Genomic DNA, 22800 nt, shown 5'->3' with positions numbered 1-22800 from the left:
TTTTTTTTGTCGTTGTTGTTGTTGTTGTTGTTGCTATTTCTTGGGCTGCACCCGCGGCATATGGAGGTTCCCAGGCTAGGGGTCGAATCGGAGCTGCAGCCACCAGCCTACACCAGAGCCACAGCAACGCAGGATCTGAGCCGCGTCTGCGACCTACATCACAGCTCACGGCAACGCTGGGTCGTTAACCCACTGAGCAATGACAGGGACCGAACCCGCAACCTCATGGTTCCTAGTCGGATTCGTTAACCACTGCGCCATGACGGGAACTCCGGGTAAATTTCTTAACTCTGCTTCACTTAGTTTTTATGTCAAAGAGTGTTTTGCTTGTGATTTCCTGTAAGAGTTATATCGTTTCTGGTCTCACATTTAGGTCTTTAATTAATTTTGAGTTTTTTTGTGTGTGTGGTGTTAAGGATTAATCTAATTTGATTCTTTTACATGTAGCTGAGTAGTTTTCCCAGCACCTCTTATTGAATAGACTGTCTTTTCTCCATTGAATATTCTTGCCTCCTGTGTGGTAGATTAATTGACCATGGATGCATGAGTTTATGTCAGGGATTTCTCTCTTGTTCCATTGATCTACATCCTGGTTTTATGCCGGTCCCATACTGTTTTGTTAACTGTAGCTTTGTAGTATAATCTGAAGTCAGGGAGACTGGTTCCTCGAGCTCTGAGTTTCTTCCTCAGGACTGCTTTGGCTATTTGGGGTCTTTATGTTTCCATGCAAGTTTAAATTTTTTTGGTTTTAGTTCTGTGAAAATTGACAGTGGTGATATATAGTGATTGCATTAAATCTGTAGATTGCCTTGGGAATATAGCATTTTTGACAATAGTGATTCCTTCAATCCAAGAACATGTTATATCTTTTCATTGGTTTGTGCCATCTTTGATTTCCTTCCTCAGTGTCATAGTTTTCATACTACAGGTCTTTTTGTAGGCTTAGGTATGTTTATTCCTAGATTTTTTAACCTTTTTAATGCAATGGAAAATGGAATTGTTTCCTTAAGTTCTTTTCAGCTATGTCACAGTGAGTGTGTATGAGTGCAAGAGATTTCTTACATTAATTTTGTATTCTACAAATTTACCACATTCATTGAGGACCTCTAGTAGTTTTCTGGTGGCATCTTCAGGAGTTTCTATATATAGTATCATGTCATCTGCAAACAGTGATGTGATAGTTTTACTTCTTCCTTTCCAATTTGGATTCCTTTTGTATCTTTTTTCTCTGATTGCCATGGATAGGACTTCCAAAACGGTATCACATAACCATGGCAAGAGTGTACATCCTTGTCTTGTTCCTGATTTTTGCCCTTTTTTTTTTTGCTAATTCTTTTGGCCGCTCCCGCGGCATATGGAGATTCCCAGGCTAGGGGTCGAATCGGAGCTGTAGCCACCGGCCTACACCAGAGCCACAGCAACGCGGGATCCGAGCCGCGTCTGCGACCTACACCACAGCTCATGGCAACGCCGGATCGTTAACCCACTGAGCAAGGGCAGGGACTGAACCCGCAATGTCATGGTTCCTAGTCGGATTCGTTAACCACTGCGCCATGACGGGAACTCCTTGTTCCTGATCTTAGTGGAAATTCTTTCACCTTTTCACCATTGAGTATGATGTTAGTTGTAATATATAGTTTGTAGTATATGGCCTTTATGTTGATGTAGCTTCCCTCTTCTGGAGATTTTTTATCATACATGGGTGTTGAATATTGTCAAAAGCATGTTCGGCATCTATTGAGATGATTATGTGGTTTTTACTCTTCAATTTGTTAATGTCGTTTATCACACTGATTGATTTGCAGATATTGAAAAATCCTTGTATCCCTGAGATAAATCCCACCTGATCATAGTGTGTGATCCTTCTCAAGTTATTATTGGATTCTGTTTGCCAGTATTCTGTTGAGGATTTTTGCATCTCCGTTCATCATGTGATATAGGCCTATGATTTTCCTTTTTGTGATATTTTTGCCTGGTTTTGGTTTTGGGGTGACTCTGGCCTCCTGAAATGCATTCAGAAGCATTCTTTCCTCTAAGATTTTTTTGGAATAATTTCAAAAAGATAGGCATTAACTCTTCTCTAAGTGTTTGGTAGAATTCACCTGTGTAGCCATCTGGCCCTGGACTTTTGTTTCTTGGGAGTTTTTAAATTACTGACTCAATTTCAGTACTTCAGGACTAGTAATTGGTCTGTTCATATTTTCTATCTCTTCCTAGTTCAGTCTTAGGAGATTACATTTTTTTCTAAGAAGTTGTTCATTCCTTCTAGGTTGTCCATTTTATTGGCATATATCTGCTCATAGTAGTCTCTTATCCTTTATGTTTCTGTGGTCAGTTCTAACCTGACTGTGCCATTTCCTTGTCCTGGCAGGATCCTGACTGAGAGGACTATACAAAATTGAAGACAAAATATTAACGATCCTGAAGTACCTTTCAAAAAAATTTATTGTCTGTTCAGATACCTACATACAGATAGAGATAGATACTGCACACACAAAAAAACAATGTACATGCTGTTTTGCTCTCCAGTTTCATTCAATAATGTGTATGATTTTCTTTAACTATATAGAATTTGAACTTGTTTACAATGGCTTCAAAAATTTGACTGCATGGACATATCATAATATTTTAAATTTATCATCAATTGGCATAAGTTTTAGTTCTTTCATTCACTTTTAAGATTTATTCACTGGAGCAAACATCTATATAGCTACATCTTTGTACATATTGACATTACTTAATATGTGATTGTGCAAAAATGAGATCTTTGGTACGGTATTCTAGTATTTGAAGTATACTGAAAATTAAGCAGGTGGCTTTTTTGGAGATGTTAAGATGATTATAGCTAATTTTTGAGATATTATTTAGCTATTTTCAGAGATTCCTAAATGGTAATTACCAATGGGGCCTTACTGTACAGCACAGGGAACTGTGTGTGATTAGGTCACTTTGCTGTACAGCAGAAATTGAAGAAACATTGTAAATAAACCCTACTGGATAAAAGATGGTAATCATCTATTTTTATAAAATTTCCAACAAACTAGCACAGAGATATTTTAAAAATATTCCACTTTTGTTTCCCTCTTTCTCTCTAGTGTCTTATTATGAGTTTTTAGGTCCTTTGGTTGCTCTGGTCAAACCAATTAATTCCCTAGGGGCAAAGTCCCCTGATCCATGAGCTCTAAACTAAAATGTTTTGCATTATCATTTGATCACTGTTTTCTTGAGCTGTAATTAGCTTCCTTTCTTCTTATGGCAGGATTTTACACAGCATTTTGTTTTGGAGAACATAGGAAAATCTCAGGCTCCCTGATGATGACGTTCTCTTTATACAGATAAGATGGGAGGATCAAAATAAACTTAACAACGCCAAGAGTGGCTTTACTTTCAGACATAATATTTGTTGTTGTAATTGCTGTGACTATGAGTAATATCCTCAAGTGTATGAGTGTTATCCTTACACCACATAGATAGACTCCGGGATAAGGAATTGAATAGTACAGAAGAATAGTTGTATGAAAGTACATAGACACATTGCAAAAGGTTAACTGACTTTGACTTTTAGTTAGCATCGCATTGTTCATAGGGTAATAGGAAAGATATAGGCCAAAGTCAAATGGCATTATAATATTTTGGGTCATCATAGGTGGCAATTAATCACTCTGTTCCTAATGTTGGTTAAATGGATGTTTCTTACCCTCTGCCACTTGATAAACAGGCAAGAAAAATGACTGAAATATGAAAATATTTTAAAAAGGTAATCATGTTTTTTCACCATTAGCTTTGCCAAAGAGATGTGTATTAGATGATTATCTTCTGTAAGAAAGGGAAGCAAATTTATTAGGAACTCAAGATTAAAAGAAGGAAAACGATTTCATAAACATCTCACTGGAAGTAAGAGACATAGAGACCAAAAAATCCAAAGCTGAATAATTTCCAACATCATGTCACTTTAAAATATGATGTGGAAATTTTTTTAATACATGAAACTATTGAATTTGTTTTCCTGATCTCTGACATGGTTGGAAATGGAGTGTTGTTATGTATTAATTTTATCTCTAAGCTGTAAGTAGAATGAAGAAAGATGTAGAGAAAGTTGACAAATGAGAGTTGGTGGGGGAGGGGGAGAGAATGGAATGAGCAAGAAAGAGAACCTGAGTCCCTAAGTGCAAAGGTATTGAGTTTGCTGAATCTTGCAAACAGAAAGCAAAGGAGTGACATGTGTTTCATTTATGCACACAAAAGGTTATTTCGAAAGGACACAGAATTATTTTTATTTTCCATAGATATAAAAAGGAAAGGAGTAGAGGTGGTCTTTAATCAGCGGAAGCAGTGTTTTACTTGGATGGAAAGAAGGTTTGGTGACAATTGAGAAGATAAGATGCAGAAAGTTTGAGCTGAGGGGGTTGTTAAACTCACAGTGTTTTTAAGTAGAGGAAGAAACCTACATAAATGATGATTTAGGTTAACACCTTGTTCAAATCTAACAGCTGTATGTAGATCCTTTTCAGTTTGATGACTGTTATTTGGAACTTCAGTTACCAATATTCCCTCCATCTGTAAAGGACTAAATGTCTCCGTGGAGTATTAATCAATTCTCCATAGACCAAGAAAGGAACTAATCACAACAGAAGGCCAAGAGGGAGGCCTTGTCATGTGCATCATGGATGTCAAACTAGTTTGTCAAATGTGGGTATAATTAATATATTTGAGGAAAGGTATTTCAAAGTATAACCAGTAGATAAAATGAGTTTAAAATACCCCAATTCAGGAATTTCAGCCTATGAATACTTGATGACTTTCCAGTGAATAAACATCATATCACTTTGTCTCTAGAAACCTCTCTATAATTTTGATCTGAATCGAGATATGGATCCTAACTCTGTCTCAAGTGACTTTAAAACTGTGATGATCCAAGGACACAGGTTCGATCCCCGGCCTGCCAGAGCGGGTTAAGGGATCCAGCATTGCCACAGCTGCAGCATAGGTCGCAACTGTGGCTTGGGTCTGATCTCTGGCTCAGGAACGCCACATGCCACAGGGTGGCCAATAAGGAAACAAACAGACAAACAAAACTGGGATGACACAAACTTTTTGAATTTCTACATTCCGTGACATTTGGATAGGTACATCTAAGGTCCATATTTATATCTCAGTCTTCTTTAAATTCACTTTTCCTAAAACTCTCAGTTCTTGCCTAGTTGATGAAGATTGGAGAGCCAAAAGGCAAGTAAATTCACAGCTATATGCACATGGCGGATAAGGGCTTATTAAGAAACTCTCTGAAGAGTTTTAGCACATGAAAGACACTGGGAGATATAATACCACAATTTTTTAATACAAAATTCTACAATTATAGAATTTCTGGACTTGGTCCAGAAGGTACTGCCAATCACATCTCATAAATTACCTTTTACTTAAAGTAAGACCTATCCTTCGTTTCTTTGTCATCCTATACATGTGTCTTAATTTCGTCATCCTTTTTCGGTTAACCATTTATTTCTTTTTCTCTAAGTCATCTGCACTGTTATATTTCCTTATTTTCTACCTATTATTCTTGGTTGCTTAGAGGTAGGAGCAGTTTCCCTACCAATAATCCTTAAGTATGTAATTATATACTCCTAATTATATGGGTTTTTTCATCCAAATGCATCCTCTTTTACCTTTCAGCAATAATTTCTGAAGTATATGCATAACTCCATTAATACCTCTTAAGATTCTAAGTTTTAGGCTGCTTGGATCCCTACACAGGTACAGTCCTTAGCTTTATGGGAGATGGAGAACAAACTTTACGGGAGTTTAAGGAGGACAAACAAAAATATCAACGACCTACATTTGTAGTGAGCATTACAAAGAAATGCAGTGGTTTTTAGAAAGCAAATATATTTAATCTACACAGGGTGGTTTTTATTTTGATCACTAAAAGAATATGAATATTATAATCTATTATTGTACAGAGAGTTAATCACAATATGCTGTTGAAAAATCTTTTATATATGGAATTTTGATATTATCTACTGGCCAATAACATTTTCATTTCTTATTTATTCATTTATGACATGTATTGTGCACTATTACAGACTTGTGAAAGAAGAGAAGCAACATTATCATTTACTGAACATTCACACATAATAGATACACACTGAATAAAAGATTATAAAACCTCAGTTATTTTATAATTATTTTATACATCAAATTTCTCTGAGAAGTTAGTATTACGAATTGCAATTTCATAGATGAACTGGGGTTCAAGAATTTAAGTAACTTTCTCCAAATCATCTTGTCAGTGGCTCAATTAGAGTTTAAATCTTGTTTTACAGAATCCAAAGACCATATTCTTTCCACTGTGCCATGTTCCTTCTCTAACTAAAACTAAAATTAGAAGATAATGTGATATGTTCTTACCTAGGGGCCTGAACAAGATGCTACTCAGTATGCATGACGCCCTTCATAGTTTTCAGCGTCGCAGACCGTGTGCTAAGTACTTTAGGGCAGTGCTCCTCAAATTATCTTTGGTAAAGGACCAGGGTTGTTTTTCTCAAATCCTTCATGGACTGATGCTTTAGAAAACATGAAATCATATGCTTGGGTTTTGCTGTGATGTGAAGTCTCTGGAGAAATTTCTAAATGCTTCTTCTCAGTTTCAAAACCTAACATGATGCAAACTGGTAACAGACAGTTAATGACCTGCACCTCTGTATGGACCATTTTCCTTGGCTTCAGGGAGTCCTAATATGAATAAGTGACAATCCCTGCCTTCAAAAAGCTTATAGCATCCCAGGTGAGTTAGCACAGTACTCAGTTTACTAAAATACAAGAAATCCTAAAGAAAATATATGTTGGTAGTATAGAGCAAGATGTCAAATTATTAATAAACCCTGAATAAAAGTGTTTTTAAGAGATAGGGAGTCAGTAGGAAGGGTCTGTTTGCCAGAATAAGGCTTGTAGTCTTGAAAGTTGTTGGAATTGTTGAGAAGCGATGAAGAGTTTGTGTAATTGGAGACAGGGTATATTAATTTCGGGTTGATTTCTGTTACCCCTGTTGACCAGTCTTGTATCTTTTGAAAAACGTCATCATAGCATCTACCCTGGGAAGAAGCAGAGGGTGACTCAGTGCAGAGAAAACTTGGTGGTTATGCTGGCAATATAAATTCTAGTAGGTCATAAAGCAAGACTTCATGGATGTGGTCAGCATTTAAATAATATTGAAGATGAATATGTTCCCAGAGGTAGGGACTGGGAAGGAGGAAAATGACCCTCCTCTGGATGAAGATTATAGGCTTGCAAGATTTTTCACTAGTGATTATTATTTTGATGTGACTAAGGTCAAATCATGCTAGATTTGAATCAAAAATCAGAAAGTTTGGGGCTGAATTTATATTACTCTGGTTGGCTGCTTTGTGTCTCCTGAGTTACGGGGCACCAACCCTGGGAGGAAGCAGAGAGTAATAAAGACAGAGACAAGACAGTGATAAGAATAACTCTATATAAAAGCCACTCATTTTTGTGTGTGAACACCTTTTAGAGGCCATAAACACATAAGCTCACTTTTAATTCCAATAGCCTAGTGGAAAGAGGCTCTCATAATTTTGATCTATCTCCTTTAAATTCACTTAAATAATTAGCATAATTCATATTTTTCCTATTGTCTTCCATCAGGTAGCAATAGTAAGAAAGCCCATGGATGGAGCAAATCATTCTGTGGTGTCAGAGTTTGTGTTCCTGGGACTCACCAACTCCTGGGAAATACAGCTCCTCCTCTTTGTGTTCACCTCCATGTTTTATGTGGCAAGCCTGATGGGAAACTCCCTCATTTGCTCACTGTGACTTCCGACCCTCACTTACACTCGCCCATGTACTTTCTGTTAGCCAACCTCTCCTTCCTTGACCTAGTTGCTGCTTCTGTTGCTTCTCCCAAGATGATTTATGACCTTTTCAGGAAACATAAAGTCATCTCCTTCAGTGGCTGCATCGCTCAAATCTTCTTCATCCACGTCATTGGTGGTGTGGAGGGAGTGGTGCTCCTCGCCATGGCCTTTGACAGATATGTTGCCGTATGTAAACCTCTCCATTATCTGACCATCATGAACCCAAGAATGTGTATCTCCTTTTTAGTGGCTGCCTGGATGACTGGCCTTATCCACTCCACAGTTCAACTGGCTTTTGTGGTAAACTTACCCTTCTGTGGGCCTAATGTGTTGGACAGCTTTTACTGTGACCTTCCCCGGTTCCTCAAACTTGCCTGCACAGACACTTACCAACTAGAGTCCATGGTCATGGCCAACAGTGGATTCATCTCTGTTGGCTTCTTCTTCGTTGTGATCATTTCCTATATTGTCATCATTCTCACTGTACAGAAACACTCTTCAGCAGGTTCATCTAAGGCTCTGTCCACACTGTCAGCTCACGTCACTGTGGTAGTCTTGGCCTTTGGTCCTTTTATATTTGTCTATACATGGCCATCCCCCTCCATACCCCTGGATAAGTTTCTGGCCATCTTTGATGCAGTTCTCACTCCTTTCTTGAATCCTGTCATTTATACATTCCGGAATCAAGAAATGAAGGTGGCAATGAAGAGAGTATGCAAGCAGCTAGTGAGTTACAGAAAGATGTCTTAAGTGATGCCTATGTTGTGAAGAACCCTTGTTGATTAATGATGTTCATTACTGATTTTCAAACTTGGAAAGAAGATCATGTTTGTCCCACCTTGACTTCATTTTTCACACTGGTATCAAGTCTGTTTTTCCTTTCACTTAGGATGGAGAGATACCCACTTCTGAAAAAAGAGCAGTTACATACGAAGTATTTATAATCAAAGATTATAGTATTCATGAGCCTCATTCCTAAGGAATAATATTTTATGAAGTGATTGTTAGAAATGCATAGTAGGGCATACTTCTTTAAGGCTTCAGAACAGGGAGAACCTGTCTCTCTCTTTATTGGGAGCCTGTCTCACATAAAGGAACTCCTATCAGTACCTGACGGGAGGTTTCCTAAGTGAAGATTGAACTGAGTGTTCCTGTTGTTATGCTGCATTCTGCCCATATTTTACCCCTCCTTGGGGTCTCTGCCAGGGCTGTGCAAGGAGGGCAGAATCTTTGAGAGTACATACACAGAATCTTCGAAAACATGTATGTGTGAGGTCACACATCCCCAGGTAGAAGCCATGGAAGCTGTTCTTAGAATAAAAAGAACTGGGAAACACCAGGATTTTTCTCTGAGATTAACATGATGCTACTCAAACCCATTACATTTCCATTCCTCTTTTCTTCCTATGTCTTCATCTTCGTTTTTCCTAGGCAAGTGGTCTCTGGGCTGTGAAGAACTTTCCCCTCTCCTTTTTCAGGCTGTCTTCCTTCTCTTTCTTCCTGTTCCATTATTCCACTTTCTTTTCCCTCTTCCTTGAATTTGATGCTCTGTCCGCTTCTAACTCCCCTCACTGTTGCCCCTTTTAAATTGTTCTTTTATAGTTTATAATATTATAAAGTGCCTACTCAACATTTTCACATCTTGAAGAAAGTATCATTCTTCAGGCAGTTCAGCTTTCTAGTGTGAGTGAAGAGAAAATATTAAAAAACCAGGACAAGATAAGTTAGAGAAGTGGCTTTCATACCTTTGACAGTGATCCACAGTTAAAAATATGATTGACATTGTAGTGCATACAATGCCCCATCCCCATCTAAAGACTGGATCAAAGTTTAACATAGCAATATTTATTTCTATGAACTTTTTTCCTTCTTTCTACTAAGAACTGTTTACAACCCACTTTGTGAGTTGCTTACAGAATCTCTGATTACTCAGAAAATTACCCAAAAGATAGTTAAACATGCACTGCTTCTCATTAAAAGCAAAATAAATATATCAAGATCAACTTATGTCATTCTAACAGATAAAATACCAAAATCTAGTCTTGCTTTAATGTAAGTTTATATCTTAAAACATTGCTAAATTTATTTAAATAAGCCCATCAAACCTTGACTGTCCAAATGTTGTCCAAATATTAATATTGCTTCAATTCAGACTGATTATTTGAAATTTATATGTGTGTGTATACACACATTTACATCCAAAGCAAATAGAATTTACTTCCTAAAAACCATCTAAAGCTTTCTATGTCCATTCAGTTTTGTCTTTTATGATACTCTTTTAATTTCTGGAATAACATTTTTCTTAAGATGAATGTACTCTTTTTCCCCTTAGTATATTTGATCATGTTCCTTCTAGTATAGTCTCAGTCACCCACATTCATTATGACTGAACCAACAGAAGTAGCTTCTCTCCCACTCAGGGTTCTTAAAGGGGAGTGATTGAGAAGTTTCTGTCATATGCAGTCATTTTAGTAAATCAGCAAAACTCATGAGCATACTAATATAATCCGCAACAGACACACTTTCTGTTCATACCATCTTACACACAGTAAATAGTATTCTTAAAGCAGAAAAAAATGAGTAAGTTGGACAAAAGACATGGAATCTCTATAAAGATATAAATACATACAGACACACATACACACACACACACACTCACATACACACACACATTCACACACACACCATAACCAATGTTTGAATATTCAATCGTATTTAAAAATTAGTCAAAGATGGAGTTCCCATCATGGCACAGTGGAAACAAATCCGACTAGGAACCGGGAGGTTTTGGGTTCGATCCCTGGCCTCAGTCAGTGGGTTAAGGATCTGTCATTGCTCTAGCTGTGGGGTAGGTGGGCAGCAACAGCTCCAATTAGACTCCTAGCCTGGGAACCTCCATATGCTGTGGGTGCACCCCTAAAAAGAAAATTACAAAAAAAATTAGTCAAAAATATCCACTAAATACTATGCTTAATACTAAACTAAAGTCTTACAATGGCTTAAAATATTAAATATTATGTTTAAGTGGACACATTACAGACCTGTCAGAAGTATAACTCAAATGACTGGACACATAATTTTAAATTTTATCTAACTCAAAGTGCTTATTTTATATTTTATACTGATAAGGTCAAGAAGAAATTTAGCACTGTTTCATTAAAAATATCAATTCAGTCTGAATTATCCAAGAATTTATTTTCATTATGTGAATTCGGGTTCTCATATAAAAACACTTCTGAGCTAGTAATTTTTATAAGAATGATTCCTGTAAAAGCTTAGCAAATCTAGAATAGTAGTCCTACCTTAACTTGATTATATACTCTACTGAATCCATTCTGTCTTTAAATTAGGAGGGAGGAGCATTTACTTTTGAAGAAAGAGAGTTGTATATAAAATATTTATGACCAAAGATTATAATAATCTTGAGCCACAATTCCTAGGGAATAATATTTATATGAAGTAAATTTCAGAAACATCTAAGAGAGAAGCTTTCTTTAAGGCCTTCAGAACTGGTAGATGTTTCTCCTAATCTCCCCTAATTCAAGATGAATTCATCTTAGCTTTACTACGTCCGCAAACACCTATTTTCAAGTATGGTCACATTCAGAGGTATTGGGGCTTAGGCTTTCAACATGTCTACTTGGTAGACACAAGTCATCCCACAGTAGAAGTGTAGGTATCTCTAAATATGAATGATTATAGGATAGCTACCTATGAATAAATGAAAATGTATTTAAAATAAATAGTATTGAGGGAAGGGAGATGGACGGGTAGTTTGGGGGTAGGGGATACAAACTGCTACATTTGGAATGGATGGGCAATGGGGCCTTACTGTATAGCACAGGGATCTGTGTGTGATTGGTTCAAATTGAAGAAACATTGTAAATCAACTATAATTTAAAAAATAAATAAATAAAATAAACAATAGAAGGAACTTTAGCCATTTCATAGGCAATTACTATACTTTATAAGTAATGGAACATGAGGAGTTCCTTTTGCGGCTCGGTAGAAAGGAGCCTGACTAGTATCCATGAGGATACAAGTTCAATCCCTGGCCTCACTCAGGGGGTTGAGGATCTGACTTTGCATGAGCTGTGGTGTAGGCCAGCAGCTGTAGATCTGATTCATCCCCTAGCCTGGGAACCTCCATATACCATGGATGTGGCCCTAAAAAGCAAAAAAAAAAAAAAAGTAATGGAGTGTGTAAAATCAGCATAAGTTGCAAGAATTTATCCTTGTTAGCTAAAGAATCTCTGTTAAATAGGACTATTACAGATGGTAAAGAGTAATATTTACTGCTTTTAGCCATGAGCAGAACAAATGCAGCAGGATGAATTTGTCATGTCTTTCTAAGAGAAAAAAACAAATATATGAATGACTGGGTCACTTTGCTAAAGAGTGGAAATTGACAGAACATTGTAAATGAACTATAATTTTTAAAAAGTAAAAAAAAAATACAATTATGGAAAAGGTAGTTTTTTTTCTTTTCTTTTCTTTTATGGTCGCACCTGTAGCATATGGAAGTTCGCAGGCCAGGGGTCAAATCAGAGCTACATCTGGGGCCTATGCCACAGCCATAGGAACACCAGATCCAAGACACATCTGCAACTTACACTATAGATTTGGTCAATGCTGGATTTTTAGTCACTGATCAGATCCAGGGATGGAACCTGCATTGTCAGAGAGACAATGTTGGGCCCTTAATCCATGGAACAACAGTGGGAATTCCTGTAAAGTTATTTGTTAATCATTTGGAATTATAATTCTGACTGTTCTGACTAGAATATAACTTCTAAATTTTTAGTTGTTTTAAAACTTTGGTTTAGTGTGAACAAAATCCTTAGGGGACATTTACTGGAGAAGTTTTAAGTAAGAATGAGTAATGAAACACTGGTCATGGAATGTGTGTGTTGCTTCACTTGTAACTGTGCAGAGTGTCTATAAACTTTGGATTATTTTAGAAAGTGTGCTTCTTAATTGCTATTTAGGAATAATGTTTACTACCTTGAAGTGAGTGTAAATAGGGTGTTTGTGGCAGTAGAGGGTTATATTTGAGTGTTCCTGAGCTTTGTTAGTCAATAACCAATTATATATGACAGACAAGTCTCAATTGCCCACCTTTAAGTTGACAAAGACTCTGTCCTTTACCAAACATTAGTCATGCTCCTTTGAGCCCTCTTCTCCACTAGGCCTCAACTGAGTTGCATTCTCACTGGGCTTGCAGAGGCCAGACATAGCAAGAATCCTGCTAAATTAGTTTAGAGGAAATTCCCCAGCCTTGGTATCTAATAAAAATTTCAACCCTCTATCCTTTGCTTTCCTTTAGGAGTGTTACAGTGTATGGCCTTATGTTTGGGTCATTAATCCATTTCGAGTTTATTTTTATGTATGGTATTAAAGAATGCTCTAATTTCTTTCTTTTACATGTAGTGCTCCAGTTTTCCCAAAAGCGCTTATTGAAGAGACTGTCTTTCCTCCATTTGTATTCTTGCCTCCTTTGTCATAGGTTAATTGACCATAGGTGCATGGGTTTATTTCTGGGCTTTCTATCCTGTTCAGATCTATATTTCTGCTTTACTGCAAGCACCCTACTGTTTTGATGACTGTAGCTTTGTAGTGTAGTCTGAGGTCAGGGAACCTGATTCCTCCAGCCATTTTTCTCTCTCAAGATCACTTTGGCTATTCAGGTTTTGTGTTTGCATACATATTTTAAAATATTTTGTTCTAGTTCTGTGAAGAATGTCAATGGTAATTTGATAGTGATTGCGTTGAATCTGTAGATTGCCTTGGGTAGTATAGTCATTTTTGACAGTATTGATTCTTCCAATTCAAGAACATGGTATATCTTTCCATCTGTTTGTGTCATCTTTAGATTTCTTTGATTAGCATATTACAGTTTTCAAAATACAGGTCTTTTTTCTCTTTAGGTAGCTTTATCCCTAGGTATTTTGTTCTTTGATGTGATGTAAATATGAGGATTGTTTCCTCAGATTCTCTTTCTGATCTTTCATTGTTAGTGTATAGAAATTCAAGAGACATCTGTGTATTAGTTTTGTATTCTACAACTTTGCGGAATTCATTGATGTGCTCTAGTAGTTTGCCAATAGCCTGTTTATGATTTTTTATGTGTAGTATCATATTATCTACAAACATCAACAGTTTTGCTTCTTCTTTTAAAATCTGGATTTTTTTAATATCATTTTCTCCTCTGATTACCAGGGCTGGGTCTTCCAAAACTATGTTGAATAAAAGTAGTGAGCATGAACATCCTTGTCTTGTTCTTGATCTTGTTCCTGCAATGCTTTCAGCTCTTCACTGTTGAGAATGATGTTAGCTGTGGGTTTATCCTACATGACCTTTACTATGTTGAGGTAAGTTTCCTGTATTCCCACTTTCTATAGGGTTTTTATCAGAAATGAGTGGTGGTCAAACAATGAGAGACAAACATCATAGGCTGTCACTTATCTATGGAATCTTTAAAAAGGATACAAATTAACTTATCTGCAGAACAGAAATAGACTCCCAGAATTTGAAAAACTTATGGTTACCAAAGGGGCAGGTTTCAGATGGAAGTGTTCTAAAATTAGGTGGCGATGATGGTTGTACAACTATATAATTAAGTTCATTGAATTTAAAAACATAAAAATAAAGTCACGATGTCCCACCATGAAAAAAAAGAAAGAAAGCAAGAAGGCAAGAAAGAAAGCAAGAAAGCAAGCAAGCAAGCAAGAAAGAAAGAAAGTAAGGAAAGAAAGAAAGAAAGAAAGAGAAAGAAAGAAAGAAATGGGTGTTGGATTTTATCAAAAGCTTTTTCTACATCTATTGAGATAATCATATGCTTTTTATTCTTAAATCAGTCACACTGACTTATTTGCACATATTGAAAAATCCTTGCATTTCTGAGATAAATCCCACATGATCATCGTTATGACCCTTTTAATCTATCATTGGATTCAGTTTGCTAGTATTTTGTGGAGGGTTTTTGCATCTATATTCATCTGTGATATTGGCTTGTAATTTTTCTTTTTTTGTGGTATCTTTGGTTTTCTTATCAGGGTGATGATGACCTCATAGAATGAGTTCAGAAGCATTCATTCCTCTGCAATTTTTGGAATAGTTTCAGAAGGCTAGGTGTAAACTCTTCTCTAAATGCTTGATAGAATTCTCCTATGAAGTTTCTGGTTCTGAACTTTTGTTTGCTGGGAATATTTAAATTACTGATTCAGTTACACTACTGGTAATTGGTCTCTTTACATATATGTTTCTTCCTGATTCACCCTTGGGAGATTGTACATTACTAGGAATTCATCTGTTTTTTCTAGTTTGTCCATTTTACTGGTGTATATTTGTTCATAGTAATCTCTTATGATTCTTTGTATTTCTTTGGTGTCAGTTGTAACTTCTCCATGTTCAGTTCTGATCTTAATGATTGGGGACCTCTTTCATTTTTTCCTGATGAGTATGGCTAAAGGTTTTTCAATTTTGTTTATCTTTTCAAAGAACCAATTTTCAATTGGATTGATCTTTTCAATTTTTTTGTTTTAGTTTCCATTTCATTTATTTCTGCTCTGATCTTTATTAGAATTTTGTCTATTTACATTTAAAGTAATTATGACTGGGAATATAGTGATTGCCATTTTGTTAATTATTTGGAGGTTTTGTTTGTAGTATTTTTTTGCCTGCTTTTTCCTTCTTTTCTTGCTTCCCATGTCATTTGACGACTATCTTTAATGTTGTGTTTGGATATTTTTTTCTTTATGTGTGTATATCTAGTATATACTAGACTGCCACCACATCATATGGAAGTTCCTGGGCCAGGGACTGACCTATGCTGCAACTGCAGCCACACCAGGCCAGGGATTGAACCTGTGCCTCTGCAGTGATCCAATCCACTGTGATCGGATTCTTTGTTTTCTTTTTTTGTATGGTTGTTTTTTATTCTTTTTTTTAATTTTTATTATGATTGGCTTACAGTGTTCTGTCATTTTCAGCTGTAGAGCAAAGTGACCCATTCGTATATTTTTTCTCGCATTATCCTCCATCATGTTCCATCATAAGTGATTAGGTATATACTTCTCTATGCTATACAGCAGGATCTCATCTCTCTTGCTCCTCCTCTTGAAATGCAACAGTTTTCATCTACTAACCCAAGACTCCCAATCCATCCCACTCCTGCCTCCTTCTTCCCACCCCCTGGCAAATATGAGTCTGTTATACATGTCTGTGATCTTTTCTGTTTTGTAGACAGATCATTTATGACATATTTTAGACTTAACATATAAGTGATATTATATGGTGCCTTTCTCTTTCTGACTTCACTCAGTATGAAAGTCTCTAGTTCCATCACATGTTGCTGCAAATGGCATTATTTTGTCCTTTACTATGGCTGCATAGTATTCCATTTTATATATGTACCATATCTTCCTAATCCATTCATTGTCACTTGGCATTTAGGTTGTTTCCATGTCTGGGCTATTGCGAATAGTGCTGTGATGAACATATGGGTGCACATACCTTTTTCAATAAAAGTTTCTTCCAGATATATGAGCAGGAGTGTCATAACTGGGTCATATGGTAGTTCTATATTTATTTTCTGAGATATTCCATACTGTTTTCCACAGAAGTTGTGCCAATTTACATTCCAACCAACAGTGGAGGAGGGTTCTCTTTTCTCCACATCCTCTCCAGCATTTGTTCTTTGTTGACTTATTAACTATGGCCACTCTAACTGGTGAGAGGTGATACCTCATTGTAGTTTTGAATTGCATTTCTTTAATAATCAGTGATGCTGAGCATTTATTCATGTGCCTGCTGGTAATCTGTATGTCTTTGGTGAAATGTCTATTTAGGTCTTCTGCCCATTTTTCAATTGGATTCAATTGGGTTCTTCCTTTTTTGTTGTTGTTGAGTTGTATGAGTTGTTTGTATATTTTGGAGATTAAACCTTTGTCGGCTGAGTCATTTGCAAAAATTTTCTCCCACTGTATGGGTTGTCTTTTCATGTGTTTTTTTTTTTAATGGCTGCCTTTGCTGTGCAGAAGCTTTTGTGTTTAATTAGGTCCCATTGCTTTATTTGTGTGTTTATTGTCTTTATTCTAGGAGGTGGATCAAACAAGATGTTGCTGTGATTTATGTCAAAGAGCATTCTGCCTATGGTTTCCTCTGGGAGTTTTATACTGTCTTGCCTGACATTTAGGTCTTTAATACATTTTGAGTTTATTTTGGGGTATGGTGTTAGGCAGTGTTCTAATTTCATTCTCTCACATGCAGTTGCCCAGTTTTCCCAGCACCATTTATTGAAAAGACTGTCTTTCCTCCACTGTATGTTCTTGCCTCCTTTGTCATAGATTAATTGACCATAAATAGGTGTTTGGGTTTATTTCTGGGCTTGTTATCCTGTTCCATTGATCTATATTTCTGTTTTTGTGCCAGTACCATACCATGTTGATGATTCTAGCTTTGTAGGAAAGTCATGAAGCCAGGGAGCCTGATTCCTCCAGTTCCATTTCTTCTGTTCAGTATTGCTTTGGCTATTCGAGGTCTTTTGTGTTTCCATACATATTTTAAAGTATTTTGTTCTGGTTCTGTAAGAATATCATTGATAATTTGAAAAGGATTGCTTTGAATATGTAAATTGCCTTAGATAGTATTGTATTTTGACTATATTGATACTTCCAATCCAAGAGCATGGTGTATTTGTTCACCTGTTTGAGTCTTCTTTGACTTCTTTCATCATTGTCTTATAGTTTTCAGAGTACAGGTCTTTTGTCCCTTGAGTAGGTTTATTCCTAGGTGTTTTATTCTTTTTGATGCAATGGTAAATGGGATTGTTTCCCTAATTTCTCTTTCTGATCTTTCATTGTTAGTATTTAGAAATGCAATACATTTCTGTGTATTAATTTTGTATCCTGTGACTTTGCCAAATTAATTGATGAGATCTAATAGTTTTCTCATAGTGTCTTTAGGATTTTCTAGGTGTAGAATCATGTCATCTGCAAACAGTGATAGTTTTACTCCTTCTTTTCTAATTTGAATTTGTTTTATTTCTTTTTCTTGTCTGATTGCCATGGCTAGAACTTCCAAGACTATGTTGATTAACACTGGTGAAAGAGGACATCCTTGTCTTATTCATGATCTTGGTGGAAATGCTTTCAGTTTTGCACCATTGAAAGTGATGGTAGTTCTGGGTTTGTCATAAATGGCTTTTATTATATTGAATTCCCCTCTATGCTTACAGTCTGGAGAGTTTTTATCAGGAATGGGTGTTAAATTTGGTCAAAAGCTTTTTCTGCCTCTATTAAGATGATCATAACAGTTTTTATTTTTCAGTATGTTGACGTGGTATATAGCATTGATAGATTTGCAGATACTGAAGAATCCTTGCATCCTGGGACAAATCCTACTTGATGGTGGTGTATGATCCTTTTAATGTATATTTGTATTCAGGTTGATAATATTTTGTTGAGGATTTTTACATCTATGTTCATCAGTGATATCGGCCTGTTGTTTTCTCTTTTTTGTGGTATCTTTGATTTTGGTATCAGCGTAGTGGTGGCTTCATAGAATGAGCTTGGGAGTGTTCCTTCCTCTGCAATTTTCTGGAAAAGTTTCAGAAGAGGAGTTAACTCTTCTCTGAATGTTTGGTAGAACTCAGCTGTGAAGCCTTCAGGTCTTAGACATTGTTTTTTGGAAGTTTTTTTATCCCATTTTCAATTTTAGCTCTTGTAATTGGTCTATTCATATTTTCTATTTTTTCCAAGTTCAGTCTTGGTAAGTTGTACCTTTGTAAGAATCTGTCCATTTCTGCTAGGTTGTCCATTTTATTTGCATATAGTTACTCATAGTAGTCTCTCATGATCCTTTATATTTCTGCAGTGTCAGATGTAACTTCTTTTTCATTTCTAATTTTATTGATTTGAACCCTCTCCCTTTTTTTCTTGATGCATCTGGCTGACAGTTTATCAATTCTGAAGATCTTTTCAAGGAACCAACTTTAGGTTTCACTGATCTTCTCAATTGATTTATTTTCTCTATGTTATTAATTTCTGCTCGAGTATCTATGATTTCTTAGCTTCTACTAATTTTGGGCTTTGTCTGTTCTTCCTTCTCTAAATGTTAAAAGTATATGGTTAGGTTATTTATTTGCATTTTTTTCTTCTTTCCTGAGATTAGATTGTATTGCTATAATCTTCCCTGTTTTTGATATGTTCCATAGGTTTTGGATTTTTGTACCTTCATTGTCATTTTTCTCTATGTAACTTTTCATTTCCTCTTTGATTTCTTCAATTATCAAGTGATTATTTAGTAGCATATTGTTTAGCTTACATGAGTTTGTGTTTTCTGCTGTTGTTTTTTTATTGATTTCTAGTCTCATATCATTGCGATCAGAGAAAATGCTTGAAATAATTTGTTTTTTTTAATTTATCAAGGCTTGATCTGTGCCCCAAGATGTGATCTATCCTAGAGAATGTTCCATGTGCACTTGCAAAGAAAGTATATTCTGCTGCTTTGGGGTGAAAAATCCTATAGGTATCAGTTAAGTCTATTTTGTCTACTGTATCATTTAAGGCCTATGTTTCCTTGTTGATTTTGTCTGGATGATCTGTCCATTGCTGTAACTGGGGTTTTTTAAGTCCCCCTCTTGTGTTACTGTCAATTTCCCTCTTATGGCTATTAGTACTAGCCTTATATACTGTGCTGCTCCTATTCTGGGTGCATAGGTTTTTAAATTTTTTATTTCTTCTTGTATTGATCCTTTGATCATTATGTAATGTCCTTCTTTGTCTCTCATGACTTTCTTTATTTTAAAATCTATTTTGTCTGATATGATTAATGCTACTCCTGCTTTTCTATAATTTCCATTTGCATGTAATATTTTCTTCCACCCCCTCATAGTAAGTCTGTATGTGTTCTTAGATCTGTAATAGGTCTCCTGTTGACAGCATATATATGGGTCTTGCTTTTGAATCCATTGAGCAAGTCTTTTTCTTTTAGTTGGAGGGTTTAAACCATTTACACTCAATGTAATTGTGGATAAGTATGTACTTATTGTCATTTGCTTAAGTTTGGGGGGTGTGGATTTCCAATTTAGGGCTTTTTTTCCCTTCCTCTTTCTGTTGACTTTTCTTACAATTTGCTGACCATGTTTAGTGTTATGTTTGGCTCAGTTTTTCCTTTTATGTGTGTGACTATTATAGTTTTTTGACTAGAGGTTCCCTTTATATTTTGATATATCCATCTATATGTGCGCAGAATTGTTTCATCTTGTTGGTCTCCTTACTTTCAAATGCATTTTCAATGTTCTGCATTTGTCCTCTCCTCTTCACATGCTTGCCAGTTTAGATATCATATTTTTCAGTGGGTGGTTTCCTACTTGTAAATTATCTTTTCTTTACCAGTGAGCTTTTTCATTTGTAATATTCTTGTTTCTAATTGTGGTTTTCCTTTTCTGCTTAGAGAAGTTCCTTTAGTAGTTGATATAGAGCTGGTGCAGAGGTTCTGAATTCTTGTAGCTTTTGCTGGTCTGTGACGCTTTTGATCTCTCCATCAAATCTGAATGAGAGCTTTGCTGGGTAGAGTATTCTTGGTTCTAGGTTCCTCTTCTTCATCACCTCAAATATATTTTGCCACTCCCTTCTGGCTTGTAGAGTTTCTGCTCAGAGATTGGCTGTTATTCTTAGGGGAATTCCTTTATATGTGATTTTTTTGCTTTTCCCTTATGGATCTTAATATTTTTTCTTTGAACTAACTTTTGTCAGTTTGATTAATATGTGTCTTGTTATTTTTCTTCTGGGGTTTACTTTGTATGGAATTCTCTGTGCTTCTTCCACTTGAGTAAGCATTTCCTTTCCCGTATTTGGGAAATTTTCAGTTATAATCTCTTCAAATATTTTCTCTGGTCTTTTCTCTCTATCTCCTCTTTCTGGAACCCCTTTGATATGAATGTTAGTACGTTTAATGTTGTCCCAGATGTCTCTTAGGGTCTCCTTAGTTTTTGTGATTCTTTTTTCTTTATTCTTTTCTGTAGCAGTGATTTCCACCTCTCTGTCTTCATCTCACTGATTCACTCTTCTGCCTCCATTTACCTACTATTGGTTCCTCCCAGATTATTTTTGATTTCAACTTTTACACATTTCTTTAAATCCTCTAGCTCTTTGTTAAATATTTCTTTTAAGTTCTCACCTGTGTCTCCATTCTTTGTCCAAGATCTTGGATCATCTTTACTATCCTCACTCTGAAAACTTTTTCAGGGAAATTGCCTAACTCCTCATCACTTAGTGATTTTTTGTGTGTTTTTGTCTTGTTCCTTTGTGTGAAAGCTGCTTCTTTGTCATCTCATAGTGTCTACCTTTGTCATCTCATAGTGTCTACCTTAACAGTTGGTATATAGATTTTTTTGAAGCATGTGCCCAATCCTTGAGTTGTCAGGGGTGGTAGTGGTTCATGTGTACCCAGAGCCTGTGTTGGGAGTAATGGTATCATACTTCTTCTCCTGGAACTGGGTATCTTCTTGGGATAGGGACAGAGTCTGTGTGGTAGGTGGCAGTAGTTCACAGTTCATAGTATTGTTTTTGTAGCTCATAGGGGTAATAGTGTCTCTTCCAGGCCCTCCTGCTAGCAGGTAGCTTTGAGGGCTATTTTTTGTAGCTTGTAATGTCAGTAGTTTCTCCTGCCACCTCTCTCTTAACTGTGTAGGCTCTAGGGACAGCTCTCTGTAAATATAGAATCAGGTAGCTCTATTCTGTCAGTGTATTCCCCTTGCTTGACCACTCTAGGGAACTCTCTCTAAGGCTCAGGGGCTGGGGCCTTCTCCCTAATTGTTGCTCACATGCTCTCTCTGTAGCTGCAGGATGTGCATTTCTGGAGGTCCCTCCCCCTGCTTTGCTGCTGGTAGGCGTGCTCTCTGTAGCCCTGCAGATTGGGATGTGAGTTAATGGGCCTCCCCCACTCCCTTGATATGGAAAAAAGTGCAAATGATGTGAGCCTTCCCAGGGCTACTGGCAGGGGTCATGTATCTTGTGCTTTTCTCCAGTTGGGCAGCCCACAGCTCCATCAAGGTGCTGGCACCAGCAGCCCCCTCATGGAAATGGGTACTGCTCCCAGCAGTTCTTCTGGTGCTGCCATGCTGGCACGAGCCTCTGCAGATTCTCTGGGTGGAGCTGAGTTGCCTGTGTTTTCCCTGCTCAAGTAGGTCACTGCTGTTGCAGGAAGTGGGCGCTGCTACCAGCAGTTTTTCTGCTGCTGCCCTGCTGGCATGAGCCTCTACAGATTCTCTGGATGGAGCCAAGTGCCTCTGTTTTCCTTGATCTCTCAGGGCATGAGCACCTACACTGCTGGCATCAGCCCTTTTAGTGCAGGTTGGGCTCCACTAGCACAGCACACACACCACCACCACCCCCACCAGCAGGAACTGGGAACTTGTGTTGCTCCACCTGCTCCAAGAAGTCTGTAGCCCTAAGGGCGGGCTGCTTCCCAGCCATTGCTAGGCAGCCATTATGACCAAGTGGTTCCTCAAGCTGAGGCAGGCAGTGTCCCACAGCTTGAGAAAGTGAGCGTAAGTAGTAAGGCTGTAGTGGTGGATCCTGACCCTTCCTTCTAGCACCCCCAAAAAATGATGTCTAGTCTCTAAGCCCAACTCGTTTGCCTCTGCTCAGATGTTCTCCACTCTAGTCTCTCCAAGCTATTTTCACATGGCCAGCGCCAGCTTTTTCCCCACATAGCCAGCGCCAGCTTTTTCCCCACATAGCCAGCCCCAGCTCCCTCTCTGTGTCTGATCCCTAAGGCCAAAGTTTTAGTTCCCAGTACCTGCTGGACTCTCTGTGGTTGCCCGTTGCCCATAGCACTGACCATTTGTGGAGGACTGTCTCCTTTTTAACTGCTTCACACCATTTGTCTAGAGTTACTCCTTCTTTTTTGGTTCATCTTGTCGCTG

General features: G+C 37.2%; 1 protein-coding gene across 1 annotated transcript; it reads left to right on the top strand.

Moving 5' to 3' along the window:
- Nucleotides 1-7671: 7671 nt before the first annotated feature.
- Nucleotides 7672-8618, top strand: LOC125136007 (olfactory receptor 4F3/4F16/4F29-like). The gene is given in 2 exon segments (XM_047796594.1): nt 7672-7813; nt 7816-8618. Coding segments are annotated over 2 exon segments (936 nt in total). The 5' UTR covers nt 7672-7680.
- The last annotated feature ends 14182 nt before the right edge of the window (nt 8619-22800 follow it).

The sequence above is a fragment of the Phacochoerus africanus genome, chromosome 9 (genome assembly GCF_016906955.1).
Source record: "Phacochoerus africanus isolate WHEZ1 chromosome 9, ROS_Pafr_v1, whole genome shotgun sequence".
NCBI lineage: Eukaryota > Metazoa > Chordata > Mammalia > Artiodactyla > Suidae > Phacochoerus > Phacochoerus africanus.
The sequence above is the reverse complement of the archived record's forward strand: the minus strand, read 5'-3'. Positions and strand labels throughout refer to the sequence as shown.